The following is a 21,476-nucleotide window of genomic DNA, read 5'->3' as shown; positions in this document are numbered from 1 at the left end:
GAATAAAAATTATTATTATTAGGCGTTCTCATGGCATCGGAGTCGAAAATTCAAGGGTTTAACGGAAGACAAGTCTCGATGGCGTCTGAAAAAAAATACCATAAAAAATTCTGCGGTTGAAAATTTCTGATATGAATTCACAAATAAATTATACAACACAACATTTCTGAAACTTACACTTATTTATTTATTAGATTTCCACATTGATCTGTACATCAAAATTCTGATTAAACCCCCGTACTATAAAAACAGTCTTACCGTAGCTTCCGAATCATCGAAGAACTGACGCTCCCAATCAAGACGATCGGCAGTTGGGTGGTCGAGTGGTGAGTTGAGGGGTTGACGTTGATTGTTCAATGAACGGTTGTTTCCGCCACGTCCCATCTGGAGATAGGTGGCGGATCCCCCGTTTCCACCACTTGACGCTGATGAAGCGCTTTGGCGTGACGCGGATATTCTCCATCTGGCTGATCCGATCAGTTCAGCTCTCCTAAAACAAAATATATTAACACTCGCTCAAATTCTTCACTATTAACTTTTTTCTGTGACTTATCACAATTTTTGCGATGAGAGCACATGCAACTCCAAACACTACAAGTGAAATGAATGCAATTGATGTGGCAGTGCTGTGATCAGATGCAGTTACGAACGCTGAAAATTTAAAGATGAATTGAGAGGAAAGAAGTGAAACAACATACTTGTAAGCGATAACTCCTCTGATGTCGTTGTAGTCGTCTCTGCGATAGTACTGGTAGAAACCGTGCTTGTGGACAACGCCAAATCAGATGAGTTATCCGAAGAGGTACCGTTTAGAACTTCGGTGAGGTTTTGCATCTGGAATTGCAAGATTTACAAGAAGGTTTCAAGATTACGATAAAAGTTGATAGTCTGGAATTGAATAAAGAAAGATAGTTCGAAGATAACAACTTCTGTTAACCGATTCCAAAATCAATAGGGTAAGCAAACAAACTATTTCATCGAATATCATAAAAATAAGAATATATAATTAGATACATACATGGTACAGAACATCGACGAAGGTGGAAAAGCGGAGCGCAGAAGAAGGTATTATGTTGTAAAGCACGTCTAAAGTCCGGCCGAAACTTGGAGAAAAGTTTTAAGAACAATGTAATAAAATGGGATTTTTGGTTTTCGAAAAAAAGAAATCAGGTGAGAGTTAAAGACCAGCAGGCGGAAATTGAAGCAAAGCGAATTGAAAAATTATCTCCTATTTACTTCATCTCCTGGCCGATTCGGTAGGTCTGAGCCTTATTCCAATCCATCTTGGCACGAGTAACTGGCAACTGACGGCGGAGTGCCTTGAAAGTTGTGTCCGACATGTTGGCGTAGTTCTCCTGAACAGCGTTTTGATATTTCGTCTCTTCTTCTGTGATAGCGTGGATAATGTCCTTGGCAGTCTTCTCAAAGTCAGCCTGGGAAGAAAGTGATAGGTTTCAACAGAATAATGGACAAAACTTACCGAAACTTGGACCTTCAGCACTGGTTCTTTCTCCGAAAACAGTTGCACATTTCCATCCTCGTAATAGTGAACTTGCGACAAAACCTTTCCCTTCATTTCTTGTGATCCCGATTTTCCATCACCAACCGGCACATTCCACTCCGAACGCCATCTTCCATTACAGAAATTCTTTGGCTGGAACTGGTGGGATTCGATACATATAGTGAATGTACCATTGCGAGCAAACACAACTCCCGTTCCACTCTTAGCGTAATGTTCGTCAATGTAAGTGTCGAGTTGAGTCTGGAGAGCCTGGCGCCATTGTTCAGTGATTCCCGACTCGGCTGGATGTGGTTGAAGGTCACTAGCCTCTTTGCGGACATGATCGTACTTGAAGCTTTTCTTCGAAACTTCGTCGTAGAAACGTCCGTTTCCCAAGTCATTGTATGGAGTGATCAAAGTCTGAAATTGGAAGAATTCAAACTGGGATAAAACGATGAAGTAAAAAAGATTTTCCTATGAACATTTTAACAGTCTAAAAATTCAGCTAACTACACACCTGCTTGGCGACTCCATCCAATTTGACTGGCACAAACTGTCCTACGTTGTACTGTGCGATGGCTGGCACGCATTTGTCTTTCAACAATTCATCATTCTTTAAAAGCATTCTCACCGAGTTGAACACCTGTAATTAGCAAATTGAACGATGTTGCGAAATAATTAACACTGAATGACAGCTTCAACTTTTCGGTTTCATTCTTCATCCAAATACTTTGAGAAACTGAATTTACCTCATTGAACTCGCCGGGTGGTGCATGACTGATGAAATCCGAAGCGATACGAACTCTCTCGGCATCAGTAATCTCCGACATCCTGCAAAATGATATTTGAACGTTCCGCGTGAATCGAGGTTGAGTGAGACAAACGATATATCTTTTAAGCATCGGTAAAGACCAGAAACAAATAAGAAACATGGTGATTCAGAGCTATCGGAACGAAAGAGAGCGAGACACAAGCAGCACAACGAGCGCATCGATTTTAACCGCGGGGCGCACTTTCTGTTGTCTTTTCAAAGAATTCCGAGGCGTTGCAATGAAATCTAACACTGGCAAAGAATCATTGCAGTTTTTATCCCATGAAAAATATGAAAAACAAAACAGATGAGTCAAGCATTAGAGTCGGTTGGAAAATAACAAAACGATTTTTAAATATATTGAATTTTAGCTGGGTCAGAAAGTATGATTTGAAAGTTTTATAAGGGAAAGGAACGAGAAGATGGTCGAAAAAATCGAAAAAAAAACCCTTCAATAATAAATTCTCGACGATGGTCATAGGTACTGTCAATCGCTGCGAGATAAAGTTATTTTTAACGGAACGCTCCTTTATACTACAGTATGCTTCTTAGGGGAAAATGAAAAAAACAGACGCCTTCAAAACTTAAAGTTAAGAGAAGAAGCAGAATTGATTGAAAATATTGCAGCAGGGGAACAAAAATTAATTGAAAAAAGACCACGACCACAGAATAGCTCACAGCTTCAAAAAAAACCGTAGCTTTACAAAGCTTCCTGCTTCTTCACACAGCCGTTACAAATTTAATCATAATTTCCGGAGTGTACAGAGTTTAAACTCTTCAAGATGACTCACAAAGTATCCCTATGATGTTTAAATTACTATCCTTCCACTCTATAGAAATGTTTTTCATAAAGCAAACAATTCCACTCTTTTTTCGGAAAGTGTTCGTTTCCTCTCTTCGCCAAGAATAGCCTCCCAACGGATTCGATACATTCTAGTTGTTCTTCATATAATAACTGGGTCAAGATGATCACGATCAACTGAAATTAGTATAAAAGGGATTTTGATAGATGATTTAGAATATCCCACCAAACAATGCTTCTCCGATTCCTAGTTCTTTTAACAGTTTCAAGTTTGGCAACATGCCGAAAAATTCATATTCAAGTCAGAGAAAATGTGACACAGAGTTGTCCAAATGGTTGGTTTCTAAATAAAAACTTTTAAGAAGAACTTCAAAATTTTTCCAGTGGATTCTGATGTTATTGATGAGAGCTCATTGAAAATCACAATGAAGATGTTGAAAAATGAAAATCCAGAAGAAGAAGATGATGAGAAAGATGAGGTCACCATCACAGATATCAATGGAGAGACTAGGAAGATTGACTTCCCAGGATGTTACAGAGTGAAAGTTAGCTTCAAAATGCTCAGACCTATTGAGAATCCGTTAGTAATGATTTCTTATGAAGATTGAAATGTTCCATTTTTAGATACATTGAAGCCTTCATGCAACTTGGACAGAATGTTCCATGTAAATCTGAGGATGCTATTCAAAATCTTCGTGGAGTTGACAGTATCTGTGCCAATGTAACAAGACCAGCTCAATGGTGTCCAGAGAGTTATAATTCTCAGCTGAGGGATATGCTCGGAGGAAAGACAACTTGGTAGGTTATGGTTTATTAAGAACTCTGTAAAATACATTTTCAGCAAGTTCTGCTCCCTCTGTGAGAACGTTAAAGAAAATTTAAAAGATAATGAGAGCAAACTGAACAAGTTAAAAAAGTTCCTGAGCAATGAAGGAAAAGAAGAGTGCTCAACGACTGATAACATCCATAGATACACTTTCAAGGTGAACAAAAAAGTCACTGATTCGTCTTTTAAAAATTTATTTTAGATGTGCACGCCAACACAAGACGATTTGAATAACGAAGGGTCAGATACCAAAGATAAGGTGGAGGAGTACTGGCAGTACCTCAAACAGGTTAAAATGGATGTTCGTCCTGTGATGTAGAGTTTCCCAATTGTGTATCATTCTCCAATTAATCGTCCTGTTTTGTTCCTAATTGACTCAAAATAACATCCCCCATCAAAATAAGTTTCAGGGAATCATGACTACAGTAATCCACGTCATGGACCGTAATCCAATCAAATCTGGCCGTGCTGATCAGTGCCAGAAGATGTGCGAAGTGTATGGAGATTCTGGAAAGATGGCAAACTCCAATTACAAGGAAACACTGACAAAGTCGATTGAAAAGTTGTGTGCGCCAGTGGACACTTATGCTGCCTGTTTGTATCATACTGTCAAGTTTGATGTGAATTCGGATATGTAATTGAAGTACTTGATGATACTTATAGCTGTAATTGAAATTTGTCTTTGTACATATTAAATAATAATAAATATTGTAATTGGCGAGAATCTCAAAACAATCCACTCAACTTGAAAGGGTATTCCAAAACAGCATACTTGTAAAATTCCGGGCCTGAGGAAATTTTCAAGGCCCGGGCCCGGCCCGGAAGGCCCGGTAGCAAAAAATTTGTCATTTTGAGTCAAATTTTGAGCTCACAATAAAATTTTCTCCATTATTTTTTGTGTTTTTTGATTGTTTGTCTGTTTGATAAAAAAATATCAACAAAACTCGAAAAAAATTTTTTGATCGAAAAAAATCACATAAGGGTCCCCCCTTATGTGTTTTTTGAAATTTTCAAAACTTGTGGAATGACAAGCCCGCCGGGCCGGGCCTCCGAAATTCGGGAAAAAGCCCGGCCCGTTACAAGTATGCAAAACAGAGGTCTAATAGGAAACTTCAAAATTCAGGAGCCAATTTCTGTTCTGAATCAAATATTGTTATTTCTGGTTGAAAAAAATCGGAGCTGTGGATAAGAAACGCTGGTTACTGTGGCCGAAGGTCCCAACTACCGTAAGCTAAAATGCTTTTATTTTCAGGATTCATTTTATGGTTTTCCTCTACTTTTCGTCACGTTTTCTGTTATTTTAGGTAAACAATAACGTGAAAGGGAAAGCATTAACTGGAATACATGAAAACCGAGTAAATAAATCCGCAATAAAATATCTTCAGGTTACGGTAGTTGTCGTTTTCAGACCTTTGGCTACGGCTGCCATCTTTTCTCTTCCACAGCTCCGATTTTTGCATTTAAGCAATGGGAAATTTAAAAACGCAGGAAACCAACTTCTGCTCTTTATCAAATACTGGTATTTTGTGTCTTAATATTAAGCCTAACCTCCTATACCAAAAAAGCCATCCCTGACCACAAAATCTATATGTGATCGGTATTTCAATTACATAATCATCTCCATGTATCTTGTCTGTTGTCTTTTTTTATAATTCGAGGGCATTCTTCACTTTCTCTCTATATCCACGATCTACGTAATCGTATCCATCCTCTTCTCCTCCACATATCACCCCATTTGTCTGCCTACCGATCAAACCACATGGACTATGAAAAGATCCGGCTTTTTCCTCATCTCTCTCGTCTCTCCGCAATAACCTGTTGCCCTTTTTTTTGCCCACCTTTTCATCCAATTCCTCTTCTGATCCTTCTCCACGCCCCATCAAGAATGCCATCATCATCGTCATCGCAAGAGATTCGAAAACATATTGCCGGCCCGGCGAATCTCCAAACACTTCTTTTTTCAATCCGTTTCTCTTTTTCTTTTCGTTCGTCAAGAGATAGCACAAAAAAGTAGAAGAAGAAAAGGGATGAAAGAATGAAAAATATACGAAGAGAACTATAAATCATTCGGTTTCCAGGACGAATACTACTTTTATTTGCATGATGTCTGTGTTTCGATTGGCAGATCTCTTCTTTTATTCATTGCCAATCTGAAATTGAACTCTGGTAAACCAAATAGGATTGTTTTCTTTTGCAGGAGGAAATTAACAGTAATCCAAATTTCAAGTTTTTCTGTTCCGTTGTACGGATCATTTTCATGATCTTCTGTACAGATTTCCATCTTGACAACAGTCTCCCCGACAATCTTTCCTTTCCATACATCACTTCTGCCATATTTTGAACAGATTCCTATCTTCGACGCAAAGTCTAACTTATGCAGAATTCATCGAATTCAGATGTCTAGAACAATTCGTTTTCCTAAACATCTGACTAATAAAACTTTCGTAATGGTTGTTTTAGGACTAACCAATCTTGATGTCATAAAATAGACCAAAGAGTCTTTGGGGTGACTGTTTCAAAGTAAACCTATCAAAGTTTAAGAAAGGTGTCAAAAGATCAGGAGAGACACTCATTTTGACCTTTTGAATTGAGCGAGTTTTAGATGAGGCATTTTATCAGTTGAAGGTACCACTACAAATATTATTATCATAATCTAAATACCTCTAAACTACAACGACTACAAAATGTTGTATTCCGACTACAGTATTCTTTTTTCGATTCATAAATGCGAACTCTTAAATTTCGATTGCATATTCAAAAGTCTTTTTCCTCTAGTTCATATATATTCAAATCCATTATTTTCCTTTCTCCATAATATCCATTCACTTCCGTCGTCTCCCGGGGGAATCAGGCCATTTTCTATTTGCAAGCAGCGTTTGGGTTCAAAAGCTGGAGCTGATGTCTACACGAAAATCTTGCCGCCTCTTTCCATCCTCACTTTCATTTCTTTTTCTCTTCCGATTCCCATCTCTCTGTTCTCTGTATCTGTTTCTGCTCGCTACTGCTGGTCCAGCCGTAGCGGCTGCCCCCTTCTTTCCACCAAACATACGGACTTTGCCCTTTTCTCTGAATCCTCTCACTTCTTCACCTACTCTCGTACTTTCTCGTTCGGCTAGCCAAGAGAAGACGGCTGCTGTGTCGCGCAACGTCTATTGCGCAGTCCGCAACTCGACACCACTCGATAAAAAAGAAACGTATGCATCAATTTTGTTGGTCCTAACCTTTTTATCAGTGATATCAGTCAGCACAATGCAGACATAGAACATGGTTTGATAACGCCACTTGCCGCCCTTCTCTGACTCATACATAGGTCTTACTCGATGTGCACATTCTCTGTTTGATTTAATGGTCAAATATGTATGGTTTGCACTCCTTTAGTGTTTGCCTTTTTCAAATCTTTTTTGGGTCAAATGTTTCATCTTTTTCAGCTTAGTGCCTTAGATTGTGCATTATCCCGTCGTCGTGTTTGCACTTTCTACTGTTGCTATTTAGAAGTTCGAGAGGGAAAACTTAGGATTTTCATTTTCTTATGATTTCCAGTATTTAGGCCAATAATACGAGTCTCTCACATCTCACTTTTAATTCAAGTGAAGTCTTGAACGAATTTTTGTCATGACTGTTTCAAAAATATTTCCAGAAATATCCTTCTTAACTTCCTTTTATAGACAATTGTTTTTAGAAGTTATTTAGAATTCCAATTTAAAATTTCAGATTTTGTACACCCCGGCGTCACTGTGTTTGCAGATAACTGCTGTAGTTTCAGCGGGAACTCCTAAATTTTAAATTTAATTTTCGTGAATTTCTATTTTTAAGAATCCCTTTGTCTATCAGTTTATCAAAACAGTGATTGCGTAACGTTAGCAGCAATCATCAAATTATCTAATGTTATCTTCCAAAAACGATTTTCGGATTTTTCTCTTTTCCTTGACTAGCGTAATAGCAAAAAATCGGCGAATGGCTGCGGACGGCGCGCACGCAATCCTCGGCACAAACGTGATCTTGCGCAAAATCTGGTTATATAACACACCGTGTTTCATTTTTATCAATTGCCGGGAAGAGAATAAGAAGGAGGAGACGCTAAAAACCCCGTAAAACACGAACGAGATCTTTCTTTCGTCCCTTCGTTTCTTGCCGCTGTATATCGCCCCTATTTTGTAGTCATCAGTTTTTTGTTTTCTTATTCCTCAGGTGTCTTGGGTTTCAAAAATTATCCGATCTAACAGTCTCAACCACAAAGCCTTTTTCTTTGAGATGTTCTTACAATTCCGAATATGTATTCCACACAAAGTTCTAATACTCTAACAAGTTTCTCATGAGGTTCCAATTGCCTACACCTATATACACCGTCACACCACCAAGTCGTTTCGTTCGTTTTTTTTATTGTTTAGCCTTTCTTTTTCTTTTCCTCCCATTCTCCTCCTCCTTGTCCAGAGATGAATGTGAATTCTTGTTCGCATAAATACAAATTCTCTTGTCTTCAAAAAGACTACTCTTTTAGAAAAAGAAGATGCAAAATATGAAGAATACACAATAATTACAAAGAACAAAATCTAGGTTTCCCTTAATTGTAAGACGCCCATATATTTAGTTCAATGATCTCGCTTTGATTTTCGATTCTGGAATTTTCCTCTTCGCTCTTCAAGTATTTAATGGCACGCTCTCGATTCGAAAGTTCAGCTCTGACATATTCGTTGTCATGGAAATTGGCCAAAACGAATTCCATCTGTCCTTCATTTCTCTCGGTTTCTCCGACTCTGTTTGCTCCTCCCCTTCCTTTTTGCTTCTTCTCTTATCACCAGTTTCTCAACTTTATATCATATAGTTTTGGCGCACATTTTTCGCCGACATAGTCATTGTTAAGCCCGATGTGTCACCGTCTCTTTCCCTTCTAAAATCGTATTTTCAATTTTCCAATTTTTCAGAAATATGGCAAAATACGACTACAATCCGAAGTATGGGTTAGAAAATTACAGTGTCGTAAGTTTTTGAATCACAAAGGCTCCCTTTATAACGTTAAATTTTCAGATCCTGCCGTTTGAAACGACGTTCGATGCCTACCGCTCAACGACGTGGATGCAGAACCATTGGTATCAATCAGTAACAGCGTCTGCCGTTTATGTAGCAGTAATTTTCACTGGAAAGAAGGTTTGTGTACCACATTTTTATCAGTGATGTTGCAGAATTTTGTTATAGTTAGACTGATAAGAGAGAGAAATCGGGAAAGAGGGGCTAGAAAAATGAAATGATAATGATTAGGAATTAATTGACAAAGAACATTGAAATTGAAAAAAAATCGCACCATATGCTGAAATCACCGTTTCCTAGATGAAAAATTATGTTTTCCGTCACTTCTATCGTCAAAAAACATCTGTACGACAGTCAAAAAAAAAAAAACTAAAGCCATGTGAAGCAGGTGAAATGCAAATTAATTAATTTCAGAGAAAAATCGTAGTCAGCATGTCTAAATTAACGTTTTTATATCGCCAAAAACTAACAAGCTAATTTTCAGATCATGGAGAAGTACAAGCCATTTCAATTGGATACTCCACTTTTTATCTGGAACTCATTTCTTGCCATTTTCTCAATCCTCGGGTTCCTCCGAATGACACCTGAGTTCATTTGGAGTTGGTCAGCTGCGGGTAACTCGTTCAAATACTCCATTTGCCATTCGTCATACGCTCAAGGAGTCACCGGTTTCTGGACTGAACAATTCGCGATGAGCAAGCTTTTCGAGCTCATTGACACTGTCTTCATTGTTCTCCGTAAACGTCCGCTCATCTTCCTCCACTGGTATCATCACGTCACCGTTATGATCTACACATGGCACGCTTACAAGGACCACACCGCTTCCGGACGTTGGTTCATCTGGATGAATTACGGAGTGCACGCTCTCATGTACTCTTACTATGCTCTTCGTTCGCTCAAATTCCGTCTTCCAAAACAAATGGCAATGGTTGTTACTACTCTTCAACTTGCTCAAATGGTCATGGGAGTCATCATCGGAGTCACCGTGTACCGCATCAAATCATCGGGAGAATATTGCCAACAAACTTGGGATAACTTGGGACTGTGCTTCGGAGTTTACTTCACCTATTTCCTTCTTTTCGCCAACTTCTTCTACCACGCCTACGTCAAGAAAAACAACAGATACACCGAAGTCAAAAAGGAGAAGAAGCAAGAAGAGGTAAGAATAAAAGTTCTTCATTCGTTGATAAAATATATAAATCTGCAGGTTGCCCCAATCGAAATCATGGAACTGAAAGAGGATATCAATGCTAACATCGCAGAGCCATCTATCACCACGAGGTCCGTTGCCGCCCGACGAAAAGTTCACAAAGCTGATTAGGTTCTGAGAAAAGGAACAACAATTTGTTAATTTTTGCTTCGCTATTCAAGTTTCTCGAAAATTTTCATACTTTTCTTTCTTTCTACTTCCTTACCTTATTTATACATCCGCGTAGACAAAACAGGCCACGCACAACTAACATATATATTCAGATCTCTCTCTCTCTCTCTCTTTTCCCATCCTCCCAATCCATTTTTTTTGTTAGAATTTTAATTTTACCTTCTTTTTCTTTTCTGTATTTTCCGCTTCACTTTGAAACTCGTGTGACACAGTTTAGTAGTCGTTCTTTTTCCCTTTCCCGCTTATTTCTCCCTCGTTATAACCGTATTTCTCTTGCCAAAACAAAAGAAATAATATAAAAATTCATTACTTCACAGAATTGTATGTCGTTAAACTTCTAGAAAACGTTAAAACTATGTCAGAAGGTGTTTATTATTAGGCGTTCTGCTTCTTCTCTCTCATTGGTCCTTTGAACGGCTCGTCAAGGAAATCGGCGACTTGTGGGAGACGGTCGGATCCGAATACAGTTTGGAGAACTTTTCCGTGATTGTCGGTGATATGCATCCATGGAGCTCCGAAGCACTGAAAAATGAAGAATGTTTTGAAAGATCTTTTTCGCGCCGCATAACAAAACTCACCCCATTTCCGATTGCTTCGTCTGTATTCTCTCTCAAAATATTCTTGACCTCCGCTGAATCGCTCATCATCAGCAACTCATCAGAATTCTTCACATGCAAATCTCGAAGCACTTCTGCTACTTGGCTCTTTGTGAAAATTGGCTTTCCGTAGGCATAGAAACGATGCCAGAGTGCACGGGCGACGTCTTCCATTAAGGCGTTGTCACGTAGTTGAGCAGCAACAAGGATGCGTTGAGGGACGATGGAGCTAGTGTTGAGCATCACATTCGTGTAGTCCTTTGGGAGACGGAATGGGATACCCCAGTATTGAGCACTGAATAGAAGATCTTTGTGCATGTATTTCTCTTTGATAGGGACACGAAGAGGAAGACCAGGGTTCTCTGGAAAAGAAGAGATAAAAATTGTTGTGTGGGCTTTTTGATATAAATTTTTTAATCAAAGACAATGCACACCTGTGTGTCTGACAACTCCTGCGAAGAAGAATGGTTTCATCTGAATTGGAGTCTTCCATACTGTACGATGGCGAGTGATTCCTTCGAAACCAAAGTAACTGTATGGAGAGATGACATCGAAGAAGAACTTGACCTGTTTTCGGTTTGGCATTTTTGAGATTCGGAGTCTATAAAGTAAAGTTAACAGTAGAAAAATAGGAGTTTCAAGAGGAAAGGAAACGAGAACGAATCACATTGATGGTCAGCTAATAATGATAGTGAAGACGAAGAAGAAAAAGAAAAGATATTTGTGTAAACACCAGGGGAGGTACCTCGATAGCAGCACGTGGTAGAGCAATTGGGGCATAGGCTGGCATCGAGCAAATGACAGAAAAAAAACAGTTGGTCTGCTCTTCGGCACAAATGACCCTGATCCTAAAAATATTTAGAGATGTTTCCAACTCGTCTCAGTAAAAACAAAAACGGGAACTTTATTTTCTTTGAAAACTTCACTGCATGACAAACTGATTTTCAAGATGTGGGCGAAAAAATTATAGTTTTGGGAATAGAAAATTATCAGTCAATATCTCTTGTGATCTAGAAAAAATTAGATGCAGCGAGTCTGTTATTATCGCTGTCTGCAAAAATGAAGGTTAGAGAGTATTTTTTGCAGTCTGAATACGGTAGCGATTTCGGAGCGACGAGCCTAAATAGCACATATTAATTAGAGACGCAGACTTTTTTCACTGCGTCTCAACCTTCATTTTTTCAGACAGCGATAATATGCTTTGTTTTACAACAACATTTGGAGCTGAAGTCCCACAACGACCACAACCGTAACCTAGAATTATTTTCATTTTCAGAATTTTTTCTCGATTCCCGTACTTTTCAGTCAATATTTTTGCAATTTTGATGTCCTGACTTTTTTGGGGGAAAACAATAGGAAACTCCACGAAGGCAGTGGAAAAGAAAGTACCGTATTTCCTCTAATTGAAGCCCATGGGCTTCTATTTTTCAACCTCCTTCTCAGGGAATTATCAAAAACTGAAATCACCGGAATATTTTTAAAAAAGAAAGACAAGCCTGCAATAATCTAATAGACGAACTACACTGTACGAACTGCACTAACTGAACTGCATGAACTTCTTTTTGAGGTTCCGCTTTTATGAATTTAAGCACGTCGGAGGGTGGGCTTCTATTAGAGGTGGGCTTCAAATAGAGGTGGGCTTCTATTAGAGGAAATACGGTATATACGAAAAGTAAGATACTTTTTAGGTTACGGTAGTTGTTGCTGTGGGACCTTCGGCTACGGCCACCGGCGTTTCTCTTCCACAGCTCCGGCTTTTTGTACCAAAATAATATATTTTCTCGGAAGATTTCACCGCATGATTTTTGAAATGTGGGTGAAAAATTATAGTTTCGGGAATATAAAATTATAGAGTTTCAGTGATCATGGTCAGTCAGCAGCTCGTGTGACCAAAGTTTAAAAAAAATGGATGTAGCGATTCTAGGAACAATACTACAAAAGAGTCGCAACACGTGCTGGGTTTTATTGCCGCTCCATGGAAGTAAAAAGAGGTCAAAACAAAGTTTGATATTTTTGAAAATAATAGTTCGTAGAAGGGCACCACATGACTAGGTAGATAAAGAAAAAGAGATAGAAAAGTGCAAGTGAACGGATAGTTAAACTGTCACAGAGCATTGGGAAAAAAGAAAAAAAAATAGAGGTGTTATTCAGATGAATTCCTGTAGTGTGTCAAGATGATGTGGTAGAAGGAAGTCATCACCCACGTTTTTTTGATCCTCCGATTCACGTTGAAATTGAAGTTCATTATATCTGGGTTCAATGAGATTCCAATTTAAATTGAGAAAGTACAATTCCAAAAATAATTCTTGACACATACAGAAATGAAGTTCATAAACCACAGAACCAATAAATAGAAACAAATGACTCCAGAGAAAAGCAAAATTTAAGAACCCGTGGTTGAGCTAGGTATTGCACAAATATTTACAAGAACTATAGGGGAAACTTTGAGTGCAAACTGTTCTATAAACCTCGTGGTTTTTAGATGAACATAAAAGTTAAGTCAGTGTATAAAAACATTACTGCTATCAATTTGGAAAAGGTGTCTTATCAACATCAACAATCAGTACAATTGTATCAATAAAGAGAAGAAAAGGCGGGAAGATATTGATCTAAAAAACCCGAAGAAGCGGTCGCTGTCAATGACATCCTTCCCACACCGCATCTTTCTTGCTAGCTATTTCATCGTGTTATCGAATTCCAAAAGTGAAGAGTTTTATAAAATGGATGAAATGACGCGCTTGTTTTCACCATCCTGTTGGGTTCCTGGAAAAAGTCGAGATGAAGTGATGAATGAGTTTTTTGCTGGAATCATGGAAGCTTATGATAGTTTGATGAGCAATAATACTATCCAGAAAGATCTTGATATTCCTTATGGACCAGGTATGTAATTTCTTTCTTCAGAGTGTGACATTGAAACTTGTGATGCAGATGAGAATCAAAAAGTTGATGTCTATGGAGATGTTCAAGATAATCTTCTAATATTTTTTCACGGTGGATATTGGGTGGTTTGTTTTGTCTTTTCCGGCTCCACTGATTATATTTGGTTTCAGGAAGGTGACCGAAAGTATTGTCTAACTCCAGTTCCTGCTACACTTGACGGTGGATTTGCTTTTGCATCGTTGGGTTATGGTCTTGCAACGAATGGTCGAACTTTGAGTGATTGCGTTAGCGATGCGGTAAAGGGAGTGGAGTTCTTGCTACAAAAATATCCAAATGCATCCAATATTCACATTGGTGGGCACTCTGCCGGAGCCCATTTGGCATTCCAAGGTTCGAGCTTTTTTATCGTTTCACAATTCATTTTGTTTTCAGCTGCTGTCAAGGTTCACAGTCCAAGTATCAAGGGATTATTACTATTTGCTGGAGTGTATTTTTTGGAAGAATTGGTTGGAACTGAAATCGGAAATGCTATCAAGTAGAATTCAAATAAGTTTTTTTTTCTGAAAAATTCCGTTTTCAGCTTGACCATTGACCAAGCAAAGCTGAACAGTTGCGATCCGACTCTTTTGGATGGAATGTTTCTCAGAAAATCGGTGTTTGTGGGAGGCCTCGAGGCTCCAAAGCTGATTGTACAGAACGTGGAATTTGTGAAGGGGAGAAGAGGTATTTTGAAGGTTTGTTTTGATAAATTCGGAGCTTCTGTGATCTTCAGTTTCTATTTCAGCAATTCCCGCTACTCAGTCATTATACACTCATGACGCAGATGTGGAACGACTATTCAATGATAAAATTTGGGTTGGGAGTTGAATAAAATTTATTATTAACAAAATGAAAAACAATTTGAAGTTTAGCGTCTTGTTCCATCCTCGAAGAAAACTCCTCCATCGATAGCACAATACTTTGGACAGATTCCTTTTTCTCCGGCACCTCCAGCAGATCCTGGTGGTCCCTTTGGTCCTGTTTCTCCATCTGCTCCTGGTGGCCCATCCGGTCCGTTTGCTCCCTTTGCTCCTGCCATTCCTGGCAAACCATCTGGTCCAGCCAATCCTGGTGGTCCTGGTGGTCCTGGGATTCCAGAATCTCCTGGCGGTCCTGGATCTCCTGGAATTGGTGATCCTTCTTGTGGTGCTGGTTTTCCTGGCTCTCCTGGCATTCCTGGTTGTCCTTCGGCTCCTGGGGATCCTGGTGGACCCTTTGGTCCTGGTTCTCCGTTTGGCCCATCAGGTCCATTACGTCCTGGTTGTCCAGCTGGTCCTTTGTCTCCTGATGGTCCAGTAGTTCCTTGCTCTCCGGGTGGTCCAATTGGGCAGACTCTGCATGGTGGTGGAGAAGCAGCCTCGCATGGGGCTTGAACTGTGCTTTTTCCGGGGACTCCTGGCATTCCTGGAGCTCCTGGCTTTCCAGGACGGCCTGGTTTTCCTGGCTTTCCGTTTGGTCCCGGTCCTCCTGGACAGCAACCCTGGAATATTTATGATTCGATTTCAGCATAATAAGATTCAACTTACTCCACAAGATCCACCACCAGCAACATCTGCGACTGGAGGACTCTCATTGTACTTTTCTCCTCCTCCGCCACCAGCAGCTTCTGGAGCCTTGTCTTTGTAAGTTTGTCTCGGGAATCGAGAAGTTCTGTTGGCGAATGGAAGATTCTTCATGATCTCCACCTCCTTCCAAATCTCTCTAGCGTGTTCCTGAAACAACGAGTTCTAGACGAGTTTTTAAGTTTCATCCTACCTCACAAGAGATAACTTCCGTATTAATGAGCTGCTTGACATGGAACATGTACATATAAATCGCCGGCATTGAAACACACACAGTGAACACCGAAACGATAGCAAAGCACATGGCGATGTTGGCCACCCATTGATAGGCACGAACACGACGACACGAATCGTCTTCCATCTTTTTTTTCCCGAAGAATGAAAGAAAGAATGGAATGAGGAATTCGAGAATTACGAATGCATTTTATACTTGTGAGGATGTCTCTGAATTTACTATTCAGATGAATATCAGCAACTAGATTTTCCGGAAAACTAAGTTGAAAGTAAAACCGAGATAGGAATTGCGATATTGGATTCAGATCTATTGTGTGATATAGAAAACAAGAATGAATAGTTGTATTAAATGGTACTCAAAATAAATACATTGGAAAGTATGAATACATGTATGAGTTCTTTGTGAACGGATTCCTTGGAATTCGTTCTGATCAGTTCACAGTTGGTTTGGGAAATTGAGCGTGTAGCCCAAGAACCAAGCTGGTGCCTCCATCAGCGATGATATTCTGACCAATGATGTACTCTGACGAATCTCGATCAGCCAAGAAGGCGATGTCCTTTGCGATATGAGTTGGACGACCTGAGAATCCAACTGGAATGGCATGCCTGTTAGATCCCATGTCGTCATAGAACTGAAAATTTCTTTGTTCAAGAATTCTGAAAAGTGATTATACCTTCTGTGATACATCAGAAGACGTTCCAGTAGCGCTCTCGTGGAATCCAGTCTGAACGATTCCTGGGTTGACAGTGTTCACACGGATTCCTTCGGAAATGAGATCAATAGCAGCACTTCTTGTATACTGATCCAAAGCTGCCTTTGCTAATGAGTAGTAAGGAGTTCTGGCCCACTAAAAATAGAAATTAGACTATAGTTTTTTGGAATTGTAAACTCACTCCAAATTTCAATGCGACAACACTCGATGCGTTAACAATTTCACCTTTAGATTTGGCCAGGTGTGGTCGAACTTTCTGTGTCATCTCTATCACACTTTGGAAAATACATTGGACATTGAGTTTCATTACTTTTTTGTATGTGTCAACGCCTTGATCAATGCCAAACTTCTTCTGAGCATCTGGAAGCGAAGCTCCAGCATTGTTGACAAGAATGTTGATCTTTCCGAACTTATTCAAAGTTTCAGCAATGAGAGAATCTTGTTCATCAGACGTAGTGATATCAGCAGGAACAATCACGAAATGGGATTCCGGCATTCCAGCATCAATCAAGGCTTTCTTGGTTCCTTGAAGTCGTTCTTCATTCCGTCCAGTCACCGTCACTTTGGCACCTTCTTTGGAAATAATAGAGCAGTCTCTCTACCGATTCCAAATGAAGATCCAGTGATAATAGCAACTTTTTCAGAAAAGCGTTTAGGCATTTCAAAGCAAATTGAAAAAAAAATCGAAGACGAGCAAAAACTCTTTGGAGAAAATTCACCTTACTTTTATATACGTACTCTGCCAGACGGTGGCAATTCGTGTTTTCGATCATGCAGTGTACTTATAGATGAAAGATGGAGAAATAGACGGTTAGAGAAAAACATCTCTTCCATATAAAGCTGCTGGTCACACTAATCATATAAATTTGGTGCCAGTTATTATGAACGATGACAAAATCTTTTCCTCGAGTCGCAAAATATTGTGTGCCAAGAAAACAATAATGAGAAGTCAGATTATTTTGTGAGTACTTGGTAGTCGGCTTGTAACTTCCGGACAGAAGTTGAGGGGTTTCTGGTTTTGTACAGAAGTATGATTTCAGCGGTCCCTAGAGAAAATAACGGTCCGCAGTGAAAAAAGCGGTCCGCAGTGAAAAAAGCGGTCCGCAATGAAAAAAGCGGTCCGCAGTGAAAATAGCGGTCCGCAGGGAAAATGATGGTCCAAAAAGAAAATAACGGTCCGGAGCGAAGTTTGCGTTTGGGAATTCAGGAAAACCCCATAAATCCTGTTTTTATTGAATTTTCAATTAACAATCGAATTTTTATGTTGTTTTGTTAGTTTTTTTACGCCCATGTGTTCCGTACTATCATTAAGAGAACACAATGTTTTATTATAACGGACATAACATATCAAAATGCAAGAGAACACCAAGATGAAGATGAACAGATGTATGAACAAAATGAAGGCATTGAGAATGAAACAAACGAAAATTATTACTAAGCTGTTCACTTTTTCTCTAAATACTGCACCGTTATAATAAACATTGTGTTGTCTTAATGATAGTACGAAATTTGGCTCTAGTTGGTTATTTTGGATTTTAAAGAAATTTTTGGATTTTAATAAAAAAATTTGGATTTAAAAAAAAATTTTGGATATTTAAAAAATTTTGGATTTTAAAGAAAATTTTGGATTCTGAAGAAAATATTGGATTTTAAAGACCTTGAAAAACTTTAAAATCCAAAAATTTCGTGCGTTGAAATTTTCATCATAAATTGTGGCCAGTGTTCTCCTTGGCTGTACTTCGCTGTAATCAGCATTTGAACAACTGATTTACCGTCGTTTCCAGACATTTTATAGTTTTCAAATTATTTTGGATTTTGTAGATTGTGGGAAAATTTTGAGACTAGAGACAAGCTTGATAGGGTTCCGAAGGTTTTAACTTTTAAAATATTTATAGCTCAAATCTTGTCGGGAACCCAGGATCGAAGGGTACATTTAAAAAAAAAGCTACGCTGAGGGTACTCTGAGTTCTTAGGGTACATAGATTCAGAGGGCAAACGGGATCTTAGGTGAACGTCGTTATAGCTTAAGCCTATGATTTGGAGCGAAAGCTAAACAGTCAGTAGGGAAAATTTTTTCCGCCCTCCCGCATGTACCACAAAATCCCATGTATGCTAGGAATCAATGTACTCTAAGAACTAGAGGTACCCTTTCCCGATGTACCCTTGGAGACTGGGTCGTTGAAAACATGTCCAACACAGCCAAATGTTTTAAAGTTAATGCCAAATGCAAGTGTTCCAGTGGAAGGAAAACAAGACATTTCAGCCTAAGCCTTTAAATTGAACAAAAAACAGAACAGTTTGGAAAAAATTCAGTGAGAAAAGGGGGTTTTCATTGATTTGATTTTCAGTACTTCATTAACTAGAAATAATTCAGAATACTTTTTGTTTGAAATTATAGGCTTAGACTGAAAAGACATCTCTGTACTGAGAAATTTGAAAATGACACCAAATTTAAAATATTTGGATTCTAAAAAAAACTATACCTCACTCAGCACCCAAATCAAATTTATTCTCAAGCAAACAAACAACAATCACGCCAAAATAGAGTAGTTGAGAAGCAGAAGGTTTTTTTTAAAGGTGGTGTACGGTGAAATTTTTTATTGCATCAAAATGTGCAGAAATGCATGTAGATTGATATAAAAATAAAGAAAACATTCAAAAAAAATTCCTTCATCGAGAAAAACGCATCGAAAAATACGCTGAAAGCCCTTAGGGACGAGGTTTTTTCTAGGCCGCCCGGTGAGTAAAAGCGCGCGAATTCAAACTTTTAAAATTTTTCCGCTCGTTTTCACTGTTTTTTCAAATTTTCCGATGTATCTGGAAGAAAAATTGACAAAAACCTTGAAAAATCTTGAAAAAACCAAAAAAAAGTGAAAACGAGCGAAAAAATTTTAAAAGTTTGAATTCGCGCGCTTTTACTCACCGGGCGGCCTAGAAAAAACCTCGTCCCTAAGGGCTTTCAGCGTATTTTTCGATGCGTTTTTCTCGATGAAGGAATTTTTTTTTGAATTTTTTCTTTATTTTTTAGTCAATCTACATGCATTTCTGCACATTTTGAAGCAATAAAAAATTTCACCGTACACCACCTTTAATGAATCTTTTCTGAATTCTTTAAAATCCAAAATTTTTTTCAAAATCCAAAAATTTCTTTAAAATCCAAAAATTTCTTTAAAGGTGGGGCGACATGAAAAAAAAATGTTCTCGAAATTCCGTTCAAAGATGCCCCTCGAGGAGTTGAACTTGTGGGGGTGAGAATTGAGGGTGCGACGCCGCTACCGACTGAGCCACACGGGCAAAGAGAAGGGCACGCCCGATTGCATACATAAAGGCGAGGACGACAGCTGTACGCAGAGTGACATTAAGCGTTGTACACCGTGACGGTAGAATGCACACTCTAGCTACAAAAAAACTACGAAAAATCTCCTGTCCCCCCACCTTTAAAATCCAAAATAACCAACTAGAGCCCGAAATTTCACATGGGCGTAAAAAAACCAACAAAACAACATAAAAATTCGATTGGTAATTGAAAATTCAATAAAAACAGGATTTATGGGGTTTTCCTGAATTCCCAAACGCAAACTTCGCTCCGGAGGGACCGCTGAAATCATATAGAGCCGAAGTTGTTCAAAAACGGCTGTATAGCAGGCCATGGTCACACTTTGGTTGGAAGCTGAAATCTGAAATACTAATCAAAACCAAAGTTTCAGAACAATTTCACAATCGCATAGATATTTTTCTGAATTTTCAAAAACTGATAAAAAACCTGACTTCACACCACTACGAATCTAATTGCCTTTTTCTCAATGCCACTACAGAAACTTACAAAATATACCAATTTGAACTTTGGTTTGCATTCTGTTTCTCTCCTATTTTTCTACAACAACAAATTGAAAGTCACAAAATTTTATGTCTATTTCTCTCGTTTTCTGACTAGTGGCCAACCAATATAAAGAGTGAAACTAAGTTATTTGCGAACGAATTTTTCATTGTATACTTCTATTTCAACCTACCTAAATATTATTAAAAATGGCTCGTTTTACAGACAAAGTTGCTATTGTAACTGGTAAGTTTTTCATGGTAGTATAAAAATATTTAGTTATGATTTTTTAGGATCTTCAAATGGAATCGGACGAGCTACTGCTGTTTTGTTGGCTTCCGAAGGTGCTAAAGTTACAATTACTGGAAGAGATTCTGAAAGACTCGAGGGAACAAGACAAGCGATTTTGAAGGCAGGAGTTGAGGAATCGCATCTGATCTCAGTCGTAGCAGATATCACTTCCGCACATGGACAAGATCTTTTGATTTCTTCCACACTTGAAAAATTCGGAAAGATTGATATTCTTGTGAGTTACTGCTTCCAATTACAGCTGAAAATTTCATAGTTTTAGATCAACAATGCTGGGGCAAACATACCAGATGCGAATGGAAAAACTAGAACGGAAGGTGGAATCGACACATTCTTGAAGATGTTTCAATTGAATTTGCAAAGTGTTGTAGAAATGACACAAAAAGTTAGACCACATTTGGCAAAAACTAGAGGAGAGATTGTAAATGTGTCAAGCATTGCTGCAGGTCCCGCTGCTGTAAGTGGAAAATTAACAAACGTTTCAAATTATCTTTGAAAAATTGCAGCAACCTCAAGGACCATATTACTCTAGTGCAAAAGCGGCACTTGACCAATATTCTAGAAGTGCCGCCATTGATTTGATTTCTGAAGGAATCCGTATCAATGTTGTTCAGCCTGGATTCGTTGAGACTGGTTTCTCTACAGTGGCTCGTGGATTGAATGCCGAAGAGTCAGCAAGCTTTTACAATTCGATGGGAGCTCAACCACATTGCATTCCAGCTGGATTTTGTGCTAAACCAGAACATATCGCATCTGTAATTGCCTTTTTGGCAGACAGAAAAGCATCAGAGTACATCGTGGGACAAACAATCACTGCTGACGGAGGATCGACTCTGGTTCTTGGATTCCATGCTCACTTTGCTCAGAAAGCACCGAAAAACTAATCAGCCTAATTTTTTAAAATTCTAATAAATATTTTCAACATTCGTGAACAATTCAAAAAGCAACCAAAAATGAAAAAATGAGAGATATCAAAAACT

General features: G+C 38.7%; 10 protein-coding genes across 10 annotated transcripts; 4 read left to right on the top strand and 6 right to left on the bottom strand.

Moving 5' to 3' along the window:
• Nucleotides 1–58: 58 nt before the first annotated feature.
• On the bottom strand, nt 59–834 carry CBG05811 (the record flags this gene model as incomplete). Its single annotated transcript, XM_045235543.1, has 4 exons — nt 59–85; nt 259–490; nt 537–651; nt 699–834. The coding sequence occupies 4 exons, from the start codon at nt 832–834 to the stop codon at nt 59–61; spliced, it is 510 nt and encodes a 169-aa protein (XP_045093145.1).
• Nucleotides 835–1,232: 398 nt separating this feature from the next.
• Nucleotides 1,233–2,331, bottom strand: Cbr-cap-1 (the record flags this gene model as incomplete). Its single annotated transcript, XM_002633072.1, has 4 exons — nt 1,233–1,433; nt 1,481–1,921; nt 2,019–2,144; nt 2,251–2,331. 4 exons carry the CDS (start codon nt 2,329–2,331, stop codon nt 1,233–1,235), a joined length of 849 nt encoding a protein of 282 aa, XP_002633118.1.
• Nucleotides 2,332–3,346: 1,015 nt separating this feature from the next.
• CBG05813 lies at nt 3,347–4,578 on the top strand (the record flags this gene model as incomplete). Its single annotated transcript, XM_002633073.1, has 6 exons — nt 3,347–3,449; nt 3,499–3,694; nt 3,739–3,912; nt 3,956–4,097; nt 4,143–4,229; nt 4,351–4,578. The coding sequence occupies 6 exons, from the start codon at nt 3,347–3,349 to the stop codon at nt 4,576–4,578; spliced, it is 930 nt and encodes a 309-aa protein (XP_002633119.1).
• Nucleotides 4,579–6,880: 2,302 nt separating this feature from the next.
• Nucleotides 6,881–6,987, bottom strand: CBG26354 (the record flags this gene model as incomplete). The annotated part of the gene is made up of 2 exons (XM_045235542.1): nt 6,881–6,931; nt 6,967–6,987. The coding sequence occupies 2 exons, from the start codon at nt 6,985–6,987 to the stop codon at nt 6,881–6,883; spliced, it is 72 nt and encodes a 23-aa protein (XP_045098522.1).
• Nucleotides 6,988–8,866: 1,879 nt separating this feature from the next.
• On the top strand, nt 8,867–10,286 carry Cbr-elo-3 (the record flags this gene model as incomplete). Its single annotated transcript, XM_002633074.1, has 4 exons — nt 8,867–8,917; nt 8,966–9,085; nt 9,450–10,124; nt 10,173–10,286. The coding sequence occupies 4 exons, from the start codon at nt 8,867–8,869 to the stop codon at nt 10,284–10,286; spliced, it is 960 nt and encodes a 319-aa protein (XP_002633120.1).
• A 435-nt stretch (nt 10,287–10,721) lies between these two features.
• Nucleotides 10,722–11,527, bottom strand: CBG05816 (the record flags this gene model as incomplete). The annotated part of the gene is made up of 3 exons (XM_002633075.1): nt 10,722–10,868; nt 10,925–11,304; nt 11,377–11,527. 3 exons carry the CDS (start codon nt 11,525–11,527, stop codon nt 10,722–10,724), a joined length of 678 nt encoding a protein of 225 aa, XP_002633121.1.
• Nucleotides 11,528–13,662: 2,135 nt separating this feature from the next.
• On the top strand, nt 13,663–14,533 carry CBG05817 (the record flags this gene model as incomplete). The annotated part of the gene is made up of 6 exons (XM_045235541.1): nt 13,663–13,822; nt 13,871–13,947; nt 13,993–14,212; nt 14,255–14,357; nt 14,403–14,477; nt 14,518–14,533. 6 exons carry the CDS (start codon nt 13,663–13,665, stop codon nt 14,531–14,533), a joined length of 651 nt encoding a protein of 216 aa, XP_045093144.1.
• A 196-nt stretch (nt 14,534–14,729) lies between these two features.
• Cbr-col-114 lies at nt 14,730–15,784 on the bottom strand (the record flags this gene model as incomplete). The annotated part of the gene is made up of 3 exons (XM_002633077.1): nt 14,730–15,341; nt 15,388–15,573; nt 15,617–15,784. The coding sequence occupies 3 exons, from the start codon at nt 15,782–15,784 to the stop codon at nt 14,730–14,732; spliced, it is 966 nt and encodes a 321-aa protein (XP_002633123.1).
• A 304-nt stretch (nt 15,785–16,088) lies between these two features.
• On the bottom strand, nt 16,089–16,932 carry CBG05819 (the record flags this gene model as incomplete). Its single annotated transcript, XM_002633078.1, has 3 exons — nt 16,089–16,289; nt 16,332–16,505; nt 16,552–16,932. Coding segments are annotated over 3 exons (756 nt in total), but the record flags the coding sequence as incomplete, so codon positions are not given.
• A 3,464-nt stretch (nt 16,933–20,396) lies between these two features.
• On the top strand, nt 20,397–21,380 carry CBG05820 (the record flags this gene model as incomplete). The annotated part of the gene is made up of 4 exons (XM_002633079.1): nt 20,397–20,433; nt 20,481–20,713; nt 20,759–20,953; nt 21,003–21,380. 4 exons carry the CDS (start codon nt 20,397–20,399, stop codon nt 21,378–21,380), a joined length of 843 nt encoding a protein of 280 aa, XP_002633125.1.
• Between the last annotated feature and the right edge of the window lie 96 nt (nt 21,381–21,476).

Source organism: Caenorhabditis briggsae (assembly GCF_000004555.2).
Source record: "Caenorhabditis briggsae complete genome, chrIV, whole genome shotgun sequence".
Taxonomy (NCBI): Eukaryota; Metazoa; Nematoda; class Chromadorea; order Rhabditida; family Rhabditidae; genus Caenorhabditis; species Caenorhabditis briggsae.
This window is presented reverse-complemented; position numbering and strand designations above follow the sequence as displayed.